We start from the raw sequence: 15,602 nt of genomic DNA, 5'->3' as shown, positions 1-15,602 counted from the left end.
TTATTTCGAGTCATTTACCTCAAGTCCGAGTCAAGTCTCAAGTCATGAATATCAAGTCAAAGTCAAGTCAAGTCTTTTATTAATATTTGTCAAGCAAGTCTCAAGTCCTAAAATTTGCGACTTAAGTCTGACTCGAGTCAAGTCATATGACTCGAGTCCCCCATCTCTGCTAATTACTGTTAGACAATGTTATTATGTCTTAATTAAAGGTCCCATGACATGGATTATTTAATAATTTTATAATGTTTCCTGGGGTGCCCTTATAATGTTAGTATGTTTTTAAGATCAACATTTTTAATAATTTAGAAATAAAAGGCATATTTCCTAGCCTGATTTTAGCCTCTGATTTGAACGCTCTGTTTGAAGGGGCGTGTCTGCTGTGAGACTTCAGTGTAAACGCCCACTGCTGTGATTCGCTGACATGCTTGCATATGAAATAGCTAGCATTACATGTGGAACTCTCTCGAATATTTTTACTATTACAGCTGTTATACATTTTTACTATTACAGCTATCGAGATTAACGAATCGTGAGAAGTTTTTTAAGTATTTAGATCTATTTCCATCACATAAAAGGTTGCAGTGATGAGCATTGAGCAGATGACAGCCTGTTGATTGCGTGAATGAAGATTTTATCATTGCAACGCAGTTTCTGCACTCTTATTAATGATTTCACCAATGCAAACATGAGGTAAGTACAGTACATTGATTTCATAACGAGTTTTGGCAAGTGTCCAGATAAACTCGCGCTGTGTGATTGACAGCTTGGGCGATTGGAAAGGGATTGTTCTTTGATCGCTTTCTGTATATATTTCAATCACAGTTTAAATACGATTATTTTCATCCTACCAAGAGAAACGATGTGAAGTTGATATTTTAGTCACTGGCTTGATTTACTGATGCATAAACAGTATTGAACAATTTTGAGAGAAAGATTATCTGTCTGAACTTGAACAATTACACATCAGAAATTCACATAACCCACTGGTTCTTCAGAGGCTCGGATGAAGGAACTAAAAAAATACTTTTGTGTTCATTTGTACATCCAAACACTGAGCAACTGCCATGCTTCGCTCGTTTGCAAGCCAATATCGCGCTCGCGTAGCTCATTTTCTCGTGGGCGTGCCAAATTCTCTTTGCGGGCAAAGAAGAGAAAGGGGAGGTGACCTTTCCCCTTATGACGACATAAAGGGAAGATTCTAGATTTGCCCGTCTGAGCTTTCATTTTCTCAAAGATACCCAGGGCTTGGTTTACACCCATCAAAACGTCTAGCCACTGGGGGACCATAGGCAGGCTAGGGGAACTCATATTAATGTTAAAAAAACTCATAAAGTGAAATGTTCATGTCATGAGACCTTTAACTTAATTGAGCTAAATAATATCTTCTGTACAGCTGTTTTACAGCTGAAATTGGAGATGTTTCTTAATTGATGAACTGTGCAACTTTAACACAGTTATGTTCCTGTTTATTACACTGTGTCTACACCAGATGCAGTAAAAGCATATTGGACCCATTTTACTCAATGATGCTGTCTACACTGGATGCAGTGCGGTGCGGTGCGGCACGACACAGACACAAAAAATTCCCAACAGTAAACTGATGCCCCCGTTCTATATCTGACGTACTCCAAGCTCTCGAGCTACTTCTGATACAAAGGACAAATTAATTTGCAACAGTCGCTTTGTTGCGTACACTGTGGATAGCTTCTATCTGTTGCATCGTTGCATGCAAATCCATACAAAAATATGTCCATAGACACATTATGCATAATCTACTTAGCTTCACCCAGAATCTTATCATCATCACACATTTATCTGTCACACCATGCCGTGTTTATCTTGAGATTGTGCTGGTCACTGATTGGTTTAGAGCTGTGAAATGATGAGCAGCATTATCTCAAATAGCTGTGAAGTCAAAGACAGTGTTGTTGTTTTTCATTAATTTTGCCTTTTCTGAGTTGTTCTGCACTCAGAGGTGTATAAAGAAGTGGGAATGTGTGCTATGCATCATGGGAAATGATGGAGGAAGGGGGCAATAAAGGTTGCAGCAGCCGACTCCCTCTGGACTGTCCTGCTAACATCACTCTCCTTTAGTCTGCCATGTTGCCGCCACTGAAAGCCTAGTGTCCCAACATGCATTTTCACTGTCATTGCTTTTCTATTGCTCTGTCCAGCAAATGTGCTTGATGCAGCAGCAGTGGGAATTTGTATCTTTGCACTCAAGCAGACCATTTTCAGGAAAGCTGGGATGGATATTCGATTTGTGTGTTGTGTAAGTGGTGTTGTGGTTCAGTCGAAAATAAAAAATGTCATCATTTACGCACCCTCATGTTAAAAGGACATTAAAAGGGTCTTCAAAAAGCCCCCAAAAGCAGTATAAAAATATATTAAAATAGTCCATACACTATATTCCAAATCTGAACTCACGCAATATATTTGTGTGAGAAACAGACATTCATTTACATTGATGTTTACTGATAATTTTCCCATTCGGGTGGTACAATAATTGCTGCGATCATTGAGGATCATTAAAGGGTTAGTTCACCCAAAAATTCTGTTATTAATTACTCACCCTCATGTTATTCAAAACCTGTAAGACTTTCGTTCATCTTCGGAACACAAATTAAGATATTTTTTATGAAATCTGAGAGCTGGCTCACTCCTTCATAGGCTTCTAGGTAATTGTATTCTGCCGGCCCAGAAAAGTTAGTAATGACATTGTTAAAATTGACCAAATGACTACAGTGGCTCAACCTTAAGTTTATCAAGCGTCGAGAATAATTTTTGTGCGCAAAAAAACCCCCGACTTTATTCAACTATTGAAGAGTGGTCAGGATATTGTTTTGATATTGATAGTGTGTGATTGTCATGTGAACCATCCCTGGTTTTGTTGCAGGGGATGAGCAATAGGGTCTGGGGAGGAGGGATCAACAACAATACAATTGTTTAATATCTTAAAACTAGACATGCACTGATTATCTCTGTCACTAGAAAAAAGACACGTCATTTTGTTGGAAAAATTATGCACAGGCTTGAAGATTGTGTTTCGAATGAATCACGACTGAGCTCAGGCTATGGCACTGCATAATGGCACGTGTCTCACTCTATGAGGAAAATTACACTAAACAATGTTTTTGCCCCATAGTATGTTTTATGAATCTGTTGCTTCAGAATTGTTCTGGCAAATTAGCATTGCATTTTATTTCAAGCCAAATTAGAGTTAACACACTTCAACAATCTTGGCACCTGAGGTGGTGTCCGCTGCTGGAATAATGATTCACAAAGCAACCTGTTCAACACGACACAACCACATCTGTTTATGTATATATGTTGCATAAATTGTAAGATTTAAATGGAAATTTACCCACTGAAAATGTGACTATCATCTGTTTTATGTTGACACTGCTAGCTTGTATTAGCAGATATTCTGGTTTTTTGTTTATTTCTTGTACCCGGCAATACCAATTAGCCTACAAATAGCCTACAAAATCGGTGATGCTAAAACTGTTTAGGACTACAAATTGATGCCTGTTAGGCGGAAAATGCCTGTCTAATCTAACATTGCAGTATAAGATGATATAATGAAAGGTTTTAATTTTTCTTTTACTAATCCATTTCTAATCTGTTGTTCCTGGGTACCAAGTAGTTTTGGGAAGTGGCATTTAATATTCATGAAGTATATTGATTAATGTATGTAGATGTTAATGCAGGCACCAGAGGCAGTGGAGCCCCCTAGTGGTGATCTGTCAGCACAGGTTCTTTTACTTCAGTTCTCTTTCATCATCTCGTGTTCGAGATCCACCTATGGGAAGGGCATCCGTACCTGACCTCTGCAGAAGCATCCAATTGCACCAAGTCTGGCAAGACAGACAGAAGCGCGCAGGCGCAGCCAATGCCTGGTAAGGCCCCACCCCTTACCTGTGGGCAGAAGAAGCCTGCATGCGCTGCTGTTCTCCAGTTGACATTAGCTTCTCGCAATCTCTGCACTTACACAGTTTGGTTGGATTTACGCTGCTCACCATACGTGTCTGCAGGAAGACAAATCGCTAGATCAGCCTCCGCCAGGCGTGACAGTTGTTTTCTACCAAGATTAGCTGTGTTTGCTTTCTGAGCCGCCCACGCTCTTGCATCTTCTCACCTGTTTCCCTTTCCACGGCTGCCCGCCACGGAGTTTTTCGCTAGTATGTCGCTCTCTAAACCTGCCGCTTCTCACGGGAATAGCTTATCACAGGAATAGCCTGCTGCGAAGGACCTTCACTCGTCCAAAACTTCCATCAGGGCAAGGAAAGGCCCCGCAACAAACCCCTGCCACGACAGAGCAACCCACCCTCTGCTAAGACCTGGGGGAAACTGACTCCTGCCGCGGCGGGAAAAACCCTCGAACCCGCGGGCATCGAGTCCACACTCACAAGCCACAAGCTCTTTGGACTCTCTTCCTGCCCTAGAGCCCCTGTTCAAGAGACGGAGGGTTTCTTATGGAGGGGTCGACCACCCCCCTCTCGAGGCTGCGCAGCCCATGTGTTCAGTGGGCATTGTGTGTTCTAGGTAGGATAGGTAGCATAATTTGATAGAACACTGGCACAGTAACTTCATATCGACGTGCGGCTAAACAAAGGCAGAGTATTATGACTCACTCAATATAAGCGTTCCAAAACAAAGCCAAAGAGCGGTAACTGGTGTTATGGTGTTCTGCCTTGGTTTCTCATGGGCTTTTGGAAGTTACTGTTAAGACATCCCATTATTTCCTTGCAAAAACAACGGAATTGACTCAAGATACTTATCCACATGATAAAGGAGGTCTTGAATGTGCCAAAAATATCAATAACTCATTTTCGACTTAAAGCTAAGTTACGGTCTTTTGCCTTTGCACGGCAGAATAGGTCACTGTTGTAACCCCAGTTCTCTGAAACACTGAGTGGAGAGCTTTGCCCCGCTTACGGCACGAGAAGCGAATATACTTACTTGAGAACAGCAGCGCATGCAGGCTTCTTATGCCCGCAGGTAAGGGGTGGGGCCTTACCGGGCATTGGCTGCGCTGTCTTGCCAGACTTGGGGCAATTGGATGCTTCTGCAGAGGTCAGGTACGGATGCCCATCCCATAGGTGGATATCTCCACTCTATGTTTCAGAGAACCGGGGTTACGACAGTAACCTATTGTTATTTAGAGGGTATGAGTTTATACTTGCAAACTAATTCAATAATGAGACAGGTATAGATAACCTACTGTATATTTTGTAATAGAAACATACTTCACTGGTAACAATTTACAATAAGGTTTCATTCAGCATTCTGTAGTAGGAATCATGAACTATCAACAAACAGCAATTTACAGCATTTGTTAATCTAGATAATGTTAATTTATAAATGTATTATTGTTCTTTGTTATAAAGAGAAATGTCTTAAATGATTGCATAAAACTTTCAAGTTGAATGGGTTATTTCAATTTGTTTCAAGTGATATTGTGAGCTGTTTAATTTATATGATTTAATAAAAAATTAAAATTAATTAAAGCAAAATTTATTAATTTAACCCTTTCATGCATGAATTATGATAACCTCAGTCAGGATTTTTTTCCTATGTGTTTTTATTGCTCTTAGGGCATGAAAAACAAGAATTGATTTATTTTATTTTATTTTTTACAAATTTTTCAAAGAGATTTTCAGATGTCCACTTGAGTGGACAGCATGCGGTTATGGTTTAAACTGAAGATATACTGTATTAAATAAGACAATAATCAAACAGATAAAGTATGTGAATTTATCGAACTAATCAATACAATTATATCAAATCATGTGAAAACTATAAAATATATACAAAAAATATCAATGCAAAATATTGCAAAGGCTTCATACAACTTCATACAAGTTGCACTTCGCGTATCTTTGATATCAGAACATGAGGACGTGATTCCATCAGAATTTTCTACAGCCTGTCAAGGTACAACTGTGGAAACCACTCAGATGCTCCCTCCAGTGTACCAGAGTATGGAGATTTACCCTTATTAGCTGATAATTCTGATTATGTTCAAGATGGACATGCACATTTCTATCATAGCCCTCCTCTGAGAAAACCTAGCGATACGTTTTTTCTATCTCATCTGAAATGATCAGTGTTGGGGGTAACGCATTACAAGTAACATGCATAACGCATTCAGATTACTTTTTGGATGTTACAAGTAAAGTAATGTGTTACAAGTAACATGCATTACCTAATCAGATTACTTTTTGATCTAACAAGTAATTAACTACAAGTAATGTGCATTACCTAATCAGATTCATTTTTGATGTAACGAGTAAAGAAACGCATTACAAGTAACATGCATTACGTAATCAGATTACTTTTTGATGTAACGAGTAAAGAAACGCATTACAAGTAACATGCATTACGTAATCAGATTACTTTTTGATTACATGAGTAAAGAAACGCATTACAAGTAACATGCATTACGTAATCAGATTACTTTTTTATGTAACGAGTAAAGAAACGCATTACAAGTAACATGCATTACGTAATCAGATTACTTTTTGATGTTATGAGTAAAAAAATGCATTACAATAACATGTATTACGAAATCAAATTACTTTTTGATCTAACAGATAAAGTAATGCTTTACAAGTGTCATACATTATGTAATCACATGACTTTTTTCGATGTCAATGAAAATTACATTCTAATAATACAAATACATTTATTTACAGTAAAAAAAGTCACTGCAGATTAAGTTTTGAAGTTTTAAGTTTCAAAAATTCAAGAAAATCCATTTTTCCACTGTAGTGACCACTATGCGTGAAAGGGTTAAACTAAATCAATAAAATAATCCCATGATGGGAACCTCTAAATAGTTCTAAATATTAAGCGCCTGACAAAACACTTTAAGGTCCAATACACCTTTTCTTCTAAGAGTGTAGAATACTGTATTGTTTGTTGTTATTTCATTATGTGCAATAATGCAGTTTTATGTGTCTGTAAAAGCATCAATAAGGCGAGAGAGTGATATCAGAAGCAGTTAAATCTTAATGTATGAGGTTTTATCTTTCTAAATGGAAGTGTTTAACATCATGACTTTCAGTTTGCCCATAGCAAGGGCGATTGTCTAACAGTTTGGCATTGATTTTATAACAGTATTTTAATGTGAACAGTATCCAGGTGAATTCTGAGGTTTGCTGCTCTTATAATGGGCAGCAGAACTAAGAGGTTCATATCATTTATGCTTCCTTTAGAATGTGTTTATTGATTTGCTCTGTGCTGAAGAACGGAAGAGTGCAGTGGTAATTCTTCAAGCACAAGACTTGGTACAGTCTGCATCAGCAAATGCCCTGAAACTGCTTATGATGGACAGATTTTAGAGGTACTGTCCGTCTGATTGATCTGTGTTGCTTTGCTCTTAATAAAAGAGCTTATAATGCTTTGGGATTGATTTTGCTTATCCAAGCTCAGCGCTAGAGCTGTTTGTGTAAAACTGAACAATTGTAATTGCTTCATAAGTGTGCTGAAATATCTTTCTCATTTGACCCAGAGGTACCGTGTTTACATAAACGCTCCATTTATCGTTTGAATGTGCTCAGTAGTTTTGCAGGTCTCTGTATTCATATACAGTACTCTGACTCATGGTGTTTCAAGTGATGTTGTGAGAGTAAAGGTGTGTGAAGGTACCATTATGAGGGTCAGTGAATAAGGTCACTCACATGTTGTATTCCCAGCAGTATCTTGGCATTACTTTGGTCTGCAGAAGGTAATGACGTGTGGCTCTGTTTCCTCTCGCAGCCCATGCAGCTGACGAATGTTCTGGAGATCAGCAACATCGTCTTCACTAGCATGTTTGTCCTTGAAATGCTTTTCAAACTGCTGGCCTTTGGTACCTTCGGCTATATCAAGAACCCCTACAACATCTTTGATGGGATTATTGTAGTCATAAGGTAAGATCTGTTATATATCTATATCTATATTGATATCCCTGCTGAAAAATCCAGCATAAACCAGCATGAATTCCATGCTGGTCCTACTGTATGCTGGTTACCACAACCAGCACCCCGTGCAGGTCTTAGCATGCAAAACATACCTTATGCTGGTGACCGGCAATGCTGGATTCTTCAGCAGGGAATTACATTATATATTAAATAGATTATATTGTAACATTCAATTGATGGAAAATTTATAAAATACGTATCAAAAATACACTACTTTTTTCACTACAGAAGTTTTTTTTATGATTTTGAAAAGAAATATCTTATGCTCATCAACTGCATTTATTTGATTAAAAAATACAGTAAAACAGTAATATTGTGAAATATTATTACAATTTAAAATAACTGTTTTATATTTTAATATCATTTAAAATGCTATTTATTAATTTGATGGTAAAGCTGAATTTTCAGCATCATTACTCCAGTCACCTAGCCTGGCAAGCCAGACCTACATCAAGATGTTAGGTCTGGTAACTCACCATTGGCACGGCTCAATCCGAGGGGCGGGATAAACGGTTGTCTCTCAAAATCCCTCTGCACGCAATAGGATAGCGCTACAACCAATCAGAGCAACGAAGAAGGCTAGTTGTTGGTATATTAAACTTTTGCCGTATCCAGTCGGCGAAACTCCGAACACATCTTCCTTTTTTAAAAATGACTTAAGTGCCGTTCTTTGCTCTTTTCTCAAAGAAAAGCTTAACTCCAAGTCCTCCAGAGTCGTGGCCAAAGCCGATTCGAAAGACCGCTGTTCGCCAGCAGCAGCAGCCATTCTTTGTTTTCGTTTGTTTTCAAGTAGCAGGGAACCGTCGCAACTTTGTCGTCATTATGTTAAGCCCGCCCCACCTACTCTATACACGATGTGATTGGCCTGACCTGAGTTTGGTTTTTCCAGCTCGAAAGTCAACGGAGAGTTGCTAGACCACACTGGCTGCAAAATAAATTTAGCTGCCGCTAGGGTGCGTCTAGATTTCTAGGCTACCAGTCACCCGATTCTTCAGAAATCATTCTATGATTTGATGCTCAAGAAACATTTCTTATTCTTATCAATATCTAAAACAGTTGTGCTGCTTTATATTTTACATTTTTAGGATTCTTTGTTGAATAGAAAGTTCAAAAGAACAGGGTTTATTTGAATATAATTTTTTTAAACATCATAAATGTCTTTACAGTCATTTTTGATCAGTTGAATGCGTCCTTGCTGAATAAAAGTATTAGTATCAGTATATTTATTATAACAACAACAACAACAACATCTTATTGACCCCGAACTTAGCAACAGATTATAAAATATTTTAATACAATTATTATTAAAGATTTTGTGATAATGAAATGAAACATAAAAAGGTTTTAAATAAATTACATTAAAATGACCTAAACTTTTATTGATTTTTCATGGCCATGTTACAGTATGCATCAGCTACCCAGATGCTATAGCTGAAAGATAGTAGAACATTTTAGCAGGGCTTCTTGTTAATATGTTGTACAGTATTTTAAGTGCTTGTAAGCATACATAAGCAATGTTGAGGTAATGTTTTTTTCATCTGAACTATTCAATATATAAACTCCTTAAATATAACCATGTGTTTCCGGTGGCAGTGTGTGGGAGATCATAGGGCAGGCGGATGGGGGTCTTTCAGTGCTGAGGACGTTTCGTCTCCTGCGTGTACTCAAACTGGTGCGCTTCCTCCCTGCACTGCGTAGACAGCTGGTGGTGCTGATGAAGACAATGGATAATGTGGCAACATTCTGCATGCTGCTCATGCTTTTCATCTTCACATTCAGGTGCAGACCAAACCCACACCCTCATTCAACCAGTTAGAACCAAGCTTGTTGCACAGTGCCACCAACACTATAGCTAATCTTGACCGTTTTAGAAAACACAGTGCATCATTAATTCGATTTTATTAAACGTAATTCTGGAATTATGTGCTTAAATGTTTATGCATTTTATTTTTATTTGACTGTCAATACAGCATTCTTGGAATGCATCTGTTTGGATGCAAATTCAGCCAGAAGATGGAGAATGGAGACACCATTCCTGACAGGAAAAACTTTGATTCCTTGCTGTGGGCCATTGTCACTGTGTTTCAGGTAAGAACAGAAACTATGCTTACTGTACGTAGATCTGTCCTTACTTTCAATGATATAGAATGAATAGAAATGTTTTCATACTTTGAAATATTGACATATCAAATGTAAAGTGTGTTGTAAGTAATTGCTTATTTTTGTCAGGTCAGAGTTATTTATATTATTATAAATATCTGTATATCCCATAAACCAATTTATTAACTCCATATCGATATCTTGAGCTAAAATAGTTACTAATGTGCAGCTCACTACAATGGAAAGCATCAGCATAATTTTGCATCAGCACAATTTCCAGAATTGCTGAACCTGCACTGTATCTTCCTACCATGCGCATTTACAGCTATTCTCACTAGATTATCGCAACACCATTTTGTGGTTAAAAAAAGACTTAATTGCTAGACTGGGAAAGCCAATTACTTGTACTTCAGTAAGGAGTGGAACTCTGAATAGTTTGTATAGTATAATCACAAAACACTATTCAAATTCATCAAATTCATCAAATTCTGTATTCATTTCCCCACTGTATAATTCAGATACAGGAAAACACATACACAAAACACTACTCTATTGCACATCTAATTAATATGTCAGTTTTTTTTCTTTACTCAGCCCGTTCTCTGTACTCTTTTTCTCAGACAAACTGTTTGCGTGTGTTTTTCAGATTCTGACTCAGGAAGACTGGAACGTGGTCCTCTATAATGGAATGGCTTCCACCTCCCCATGGGCGGCTCTTTACTTTGTGGCTCTGATGACTTTTGGGAATTATGTCCTCTTTAACCTGCTTGTGGCCATCTTAGTGGAGGGGTTTCAGGCAGAGGTATAAAAAAAACTTTCTATTACAGCTGTCTCATTTACAGTATTTTGTTTATATTTCTTAAGCATTTGTGCAAAGTAATTGCTTCCTGCAGATAGTCTGGGGAGTTTAACTTCATTGCTGTTACAATACTGCAGTCAACATAAGTATTTTTCAGCTTTTTTGTTCTTTACATTACATAAATAAATAATGCATTGAATGAAAAAAAAAAGTAAAGAATGTAAACTGTGCTGCAAATAACTGATTATTTTGGTTTTCATTATTCTATAGATTCATGGTTTGAAAAAAACACATTTAAATGTACATCTTATAAACCAATATATCAACTCCAGATCTAAATCTAGTGCTAAATATGTAGTTAATATGCTTTGGAGTACTTCCCCACTGGCAAAATGGGCTTTTAATAAAACTTGGCTGCCTATGCAGAAGAAAGGGAGAAAAAAATCTAAAGATATCGGTGCTACCTGACTAGAGAAAACAGAAAAAGGCTGTTATCTTTCCTTTTCCTAAATAAAGCTTCAACACCCATAATGCACTGGGCATGTTCCAAGGCCACTCCCACCAGTCTGCATACAATTTCCAGTGATAAACAGACTCTTACAATAACTTTTCTGTTAATAACCCTCCATCGATTCGACTGAACAAGGGCGGGGATACAAAAATGCCAAAGTATAATCTATTGTTTTCCAGAAAGTCCTGGAGCTGTCAAAAGTTTTTGCTGACTAATACGCATGAATTTCTCAGTCCGGGTAACAAGGAGTAAACATGGTTCATTTACATATGGGCCTACTACCGACATTGTAAAAATACAAAGTGGGTTGAAAATCTGCGAAGTTACACTTTAATAAGCTTGTGCTGGTTTTTCACGACCCTCACAGCTTGTTTTGTACATTTAAAGTTTAAATTATATACAAAATATAATTTAAATATTGAATAGAAATTTAATTTAATTAAAATGTACAGCTAAATATGTAGCTAATATGCAAAGTGTTCACCCCTTGAAGAGGGTCAACCTGTGGCACACAAGTTGATCTTGTGCTACAAGCATTTACTGAATTTGGCTTCTGAAGGATGCAGATTTTTGCACAAACTAAGTAGTTGCTTTCTCCAGATAGTCTGGGGAGTTGAACTGCATTGCTGATACAGTGCTGCAGTGTTTGTCTCATCTGTCATTCTGGGGATTGTGTGAATTGTGAGCTTGTTATTAGTAGGTGTAAACCTGCAACAAAACAAACACCAACTTAACACAACCCTAACCAAATTTCTGACAGAGTAGCAGGGCACAGAGAATACGGGCACCACGGCTGTCTGTATGCACAGCAGGCTGTGACTGAGTGAAGGGCAGTTTGTTGTTGATGCCAGAGGCCAGCATCCTCCGAGAGAGCGACTCGGGCTTCACTGGCTGTTTGGCTTCACTGCGCCCTGAATAACACTTTAGTGGGCTGAGCGTTTACTGAAACACTGTGAGCTGTCCACAAAAACCTCTTGTGCTTTGCAGGGAGATGCTAATAGGTCAGATGCGGATGAGGAGAAGCGATCTGTGAACTTTGAAGAGGAGGAGAAGATGGGGGAATTACAAGCTTCAGGTTACTTCCTTATTCACATAAAATGTTATTGCCAGGTAACAAAAAATGGCTTTTATGCACACATGCACACTTTTTACACTACATAGATTTTTCCTATTCTTAGCCTGATCATTCAGACGGAGTGAAGTCCGTTAAGACCCATTCAAGTGGGCAGTGGTCCTCTAGAGCCACATTAAAGTCAATGCGTACCCATTTCCCATAAATGAATCTACTAAGGAAAATGTATTTTTTACGCTCCTCTGCCATTTACTTTAAGTAGATCCTGGATAATCCTTTTTACTTTTATTCAGTTGACTTTCATTGAATAACCTCTTTCATTTCCACAAATAGAGTTGAAGATGTACTCTCTGATGATGTCAGCGAATGGGCATGTGGATCCTCAAGGCACTTTGCCCCCTCCAATCATCATGCACACTGCTGCCACACCCATGCCCACTCCAAAGAGCTCTCTTGGGCCGGAGTCAGTGTATAGTTTGACTGAGTCCAGGCGGGGCAGTGGGATCTCGATAGATCCAAATGCTTTTGATCAGAAATCCCTGGTAAGAAAAAAAAAATCTATGTCGACCTTATGTACATTACAGTGACATCACAGATAGATTGCTTTAGCGTAAAATAGTTGTGAAAAGAACACAAAAAAGGTGATATCATAAGGTGAAGTGATGTCAAAATGTATCATTTTATGACATAGCTAAGTTTGTTTCAATTGTGACGTCATGTATTGTGGCTCCCAAAAAACGAAGTGATATTTATTCATTAATCATTTATGATATTTTACTTTTTACCTTGAAAAATATATGTAAAAACTTTTTTTCGAAAATAATGATTATCATGTGTACATGCAACTGGTTACGTACATTAACTATGTATTCAAGTTGTAAGTTGTAAAATATTACTATCTACTTGGTTACACCACATTACATTCTTAGATTCATCCAATTTAAACTTTGCCTGAAATGGTGTAAACGTTTTTTTTTAAACAATATGAAATCATGAATACAAAGAGCAAATTTTAACAAACATGTCACACTTTTTTAAAGATTTGTTTAATGTGGACACTGTTTATTTGTTATTGACTTAAAACTCGAATGTAATGTCACTTTGGATAAGAGTGTCTGCCAAATGCATAAATGTAATTATTTTATGTTGTTTTTAATTTCTCATTGCTATTAAGGGGCGTCGCTAGACCCTTCGCTGTGCCCCACTAAAATATTACTAATAAATCCTTTTCTATCACACTGGATATTACTGTATACAAACCTGAGAATCATTTTCCCTAATAATATTTCAGAAATCAAATCAATTGTGTTTTTACAATCACCTGAACATAATCAGAACAATCCTAGTTTTTCAAATAAATGGCCCTTTTGATCTAATCAGTCAAATTTTCAGTTTAATTAATTCGAACAGTTCACTCACGCACTGAATCTTTTGATGCAGTTTTCTCACACCGAAATAGTAACAGGATACTGTATAAGACAGAAAACAAAAAGTGTGCTGGATTCGGTGGAAATGTACTTACAATCCATCGTAGGAAACAAAACTTGTAAATGTCTTCTATCGTTTATCAATGACAAACCAGCTGTTTATTGAGCATGCAGCTTATGCATGACCATGTACTGCAGGTAAAGCAAATGTATATCCATATATCCAAAAGAGCATCAAAATATACACTTATTTTGATGCCCCAGTACCGATGAAAGGCAGTACTTCATTGCAGTAACAAGCAATATGTGTAACATAAGCACTGTAATGTAACATCTTACCAGGACAACATATTCTTTTACTAACTCAGACTAGCCCAAGAAGATCTCCGTGCCACCCCCGTGGCTCAGGCAGTAACTGGGGCAGCCGCAGATCCAGCTGGAACAGTTTAGGACGGGCGCCGAGTTTGAAAAGGAAGGATACGTCTGGGGAGAAGGAGTCTCTGCTGTCTGGGGAAGGCAGGGGTAGTTTTGAGGACGAGGACCTGGAGGGTGAGAAACTGGCCAATATTAGTGGGGGCTCGCTGCAATATCCCAGCTCTCTAGATATCCCTGAGCTGCCCCAGACCCCCAGCTTCAGCTCTTTGGGAGAGTACCACGACTGCAATGGAAGAAGCCTGCACATACCCACTGACCTGTACACCAGTCTGAGCAAAGAAGACTCCATCACAGAGGAGGACATGGACGATGTAAGTCATGGCTTGACACTTGAGAATCACACCTGTGCTGTGCTGTTTGTTACAGTCAGGCATTGCTTATGACTTGTTTTTCGAAGATGTCTTCCCAGGAGTTTGTCTTGTGAGGAGACTAATTGTCATGCTGTAATTGATTCAGCACGGTAGTTTGAAGACAGTAATTGTTTTTCTTGGTGGGTGGAAAATGACCTTTATTGGTGTAAGTGTGATGATATCTCCTCACTCAAGAGGCATTGTCTTGAAATTGAGTTTCAAGTGCTGTGAAATTACCAGAAACAATGGGGCTACAATAAAGGCCCACATACAAACAACAAACACAACAAGTCAAAAGTCTGGACACACCTACACATTATTTATTATATATATTTTTTTTTTTACACATTTTACAATTGTAGTACATTTTAAAACAATATATACACTACCAATTCAGATTTGCCATCACAGGAATACATTACATTTTAAAATATATTAAAATAGAAAACTGATCATTTAAATGGATAGTTCACCCTAAAAGACAAATCAAGAGAATAAAAAATAAATAAAAATAAATAAATTCCTGCTTGCACTCATTCACATAATGAATAGCAACCAGCATCAAGCTTTTTAAAAAATACGCAAAAGTATCAAAGAATGATCCCATGCAACATGTGCTGTATATTCCAAGTGTTCTGGGGGTATACGATAGGGTTTAAAGAATGTTTTTGTTGATCTTGATTTCTCACAACTTGTGTGTTTTTCTGGGCGAGTCGGAGTGAACTGCGGAGCTAACAGATTCTCATAAATGTGCAATCGAGCACAGAAGACCAACAGTCAAGGTTGGGATTTTCGTTAAATAAATTTAATTTTATTTTGTTTTTCACCAAACCCTATCATATACCCTCAGAACACTTGGAATATACGGCTCGTGTCGCATGGGATCATTCTGTCATACTTTTACATCCTTTTTTAAAGCTTGATGCTGGTCGCTATTCACT

At 37.9% G+C, this 15,602-nt stretch overlaps 1 protein-coding gene across 3 annotated transcripts in view; it reads left to right on the top strand.

Moving 5' to 3' along the window:
• cacna1ha (calcium channel, voltage-dependent, T type, alpha 1H subunit a) overlaps window positions 1-15,602 on the top strand; it is a 114,228-nt gene that overhangs the window by 75,187 nt on the left and 23,439 nt on the right. For all 3 annotated transcript variants that reach the window (XM_082172379.1, XM_082172377.1, XM_082172378.1), the window contains exons 11-17: window positions 7,765-7,916; window positions 9,561-9,746; window positions 9,938-10,055; window positions 10,714-10,869; window positions 12,365-12,452; window positions 12,783-12,991; window positions 14,245-14,622. In XM_082172379.1, coding sequence (XP_082028505.1) covers window positions 7,765-7,916; window positions 9,561-9,746; window positions 9,938-10,055; window positions 10,714-10,869; window positions 12,365-12,452; window positions 12,783-12,991; window positions 14,245-14,622 — 1,287 coding nt within the window. The remainder of the gene's footprint in view (window positions 1-7,764; window positions 7,917-9,560; window positions 9,747-9,937; window positions 10,056-10,713; window positions 10,870-12,364; window positions 12,453-12,782; window positions 12,992-14,244; window positions 14,623-15,602) is intronic.

This window comes from Leuciscus leuciscus (assembly GCF_965113295.1).
Source record: "Leuciscus leuciscus genome assembly, chromosome: 1".
In the NCBI taxonomy this organism is placed as follows: Eukaryota; Metazoa; Chordata; class Actinopteri; order Cypriniformes; family Leuciscidae; genus Leuciscus; species Leuciscus leuciscus.
Note: the sequence above shows the minus strand (reverse complement) of the source record. Positions and strands in the feature narration are given on the sequence as shown.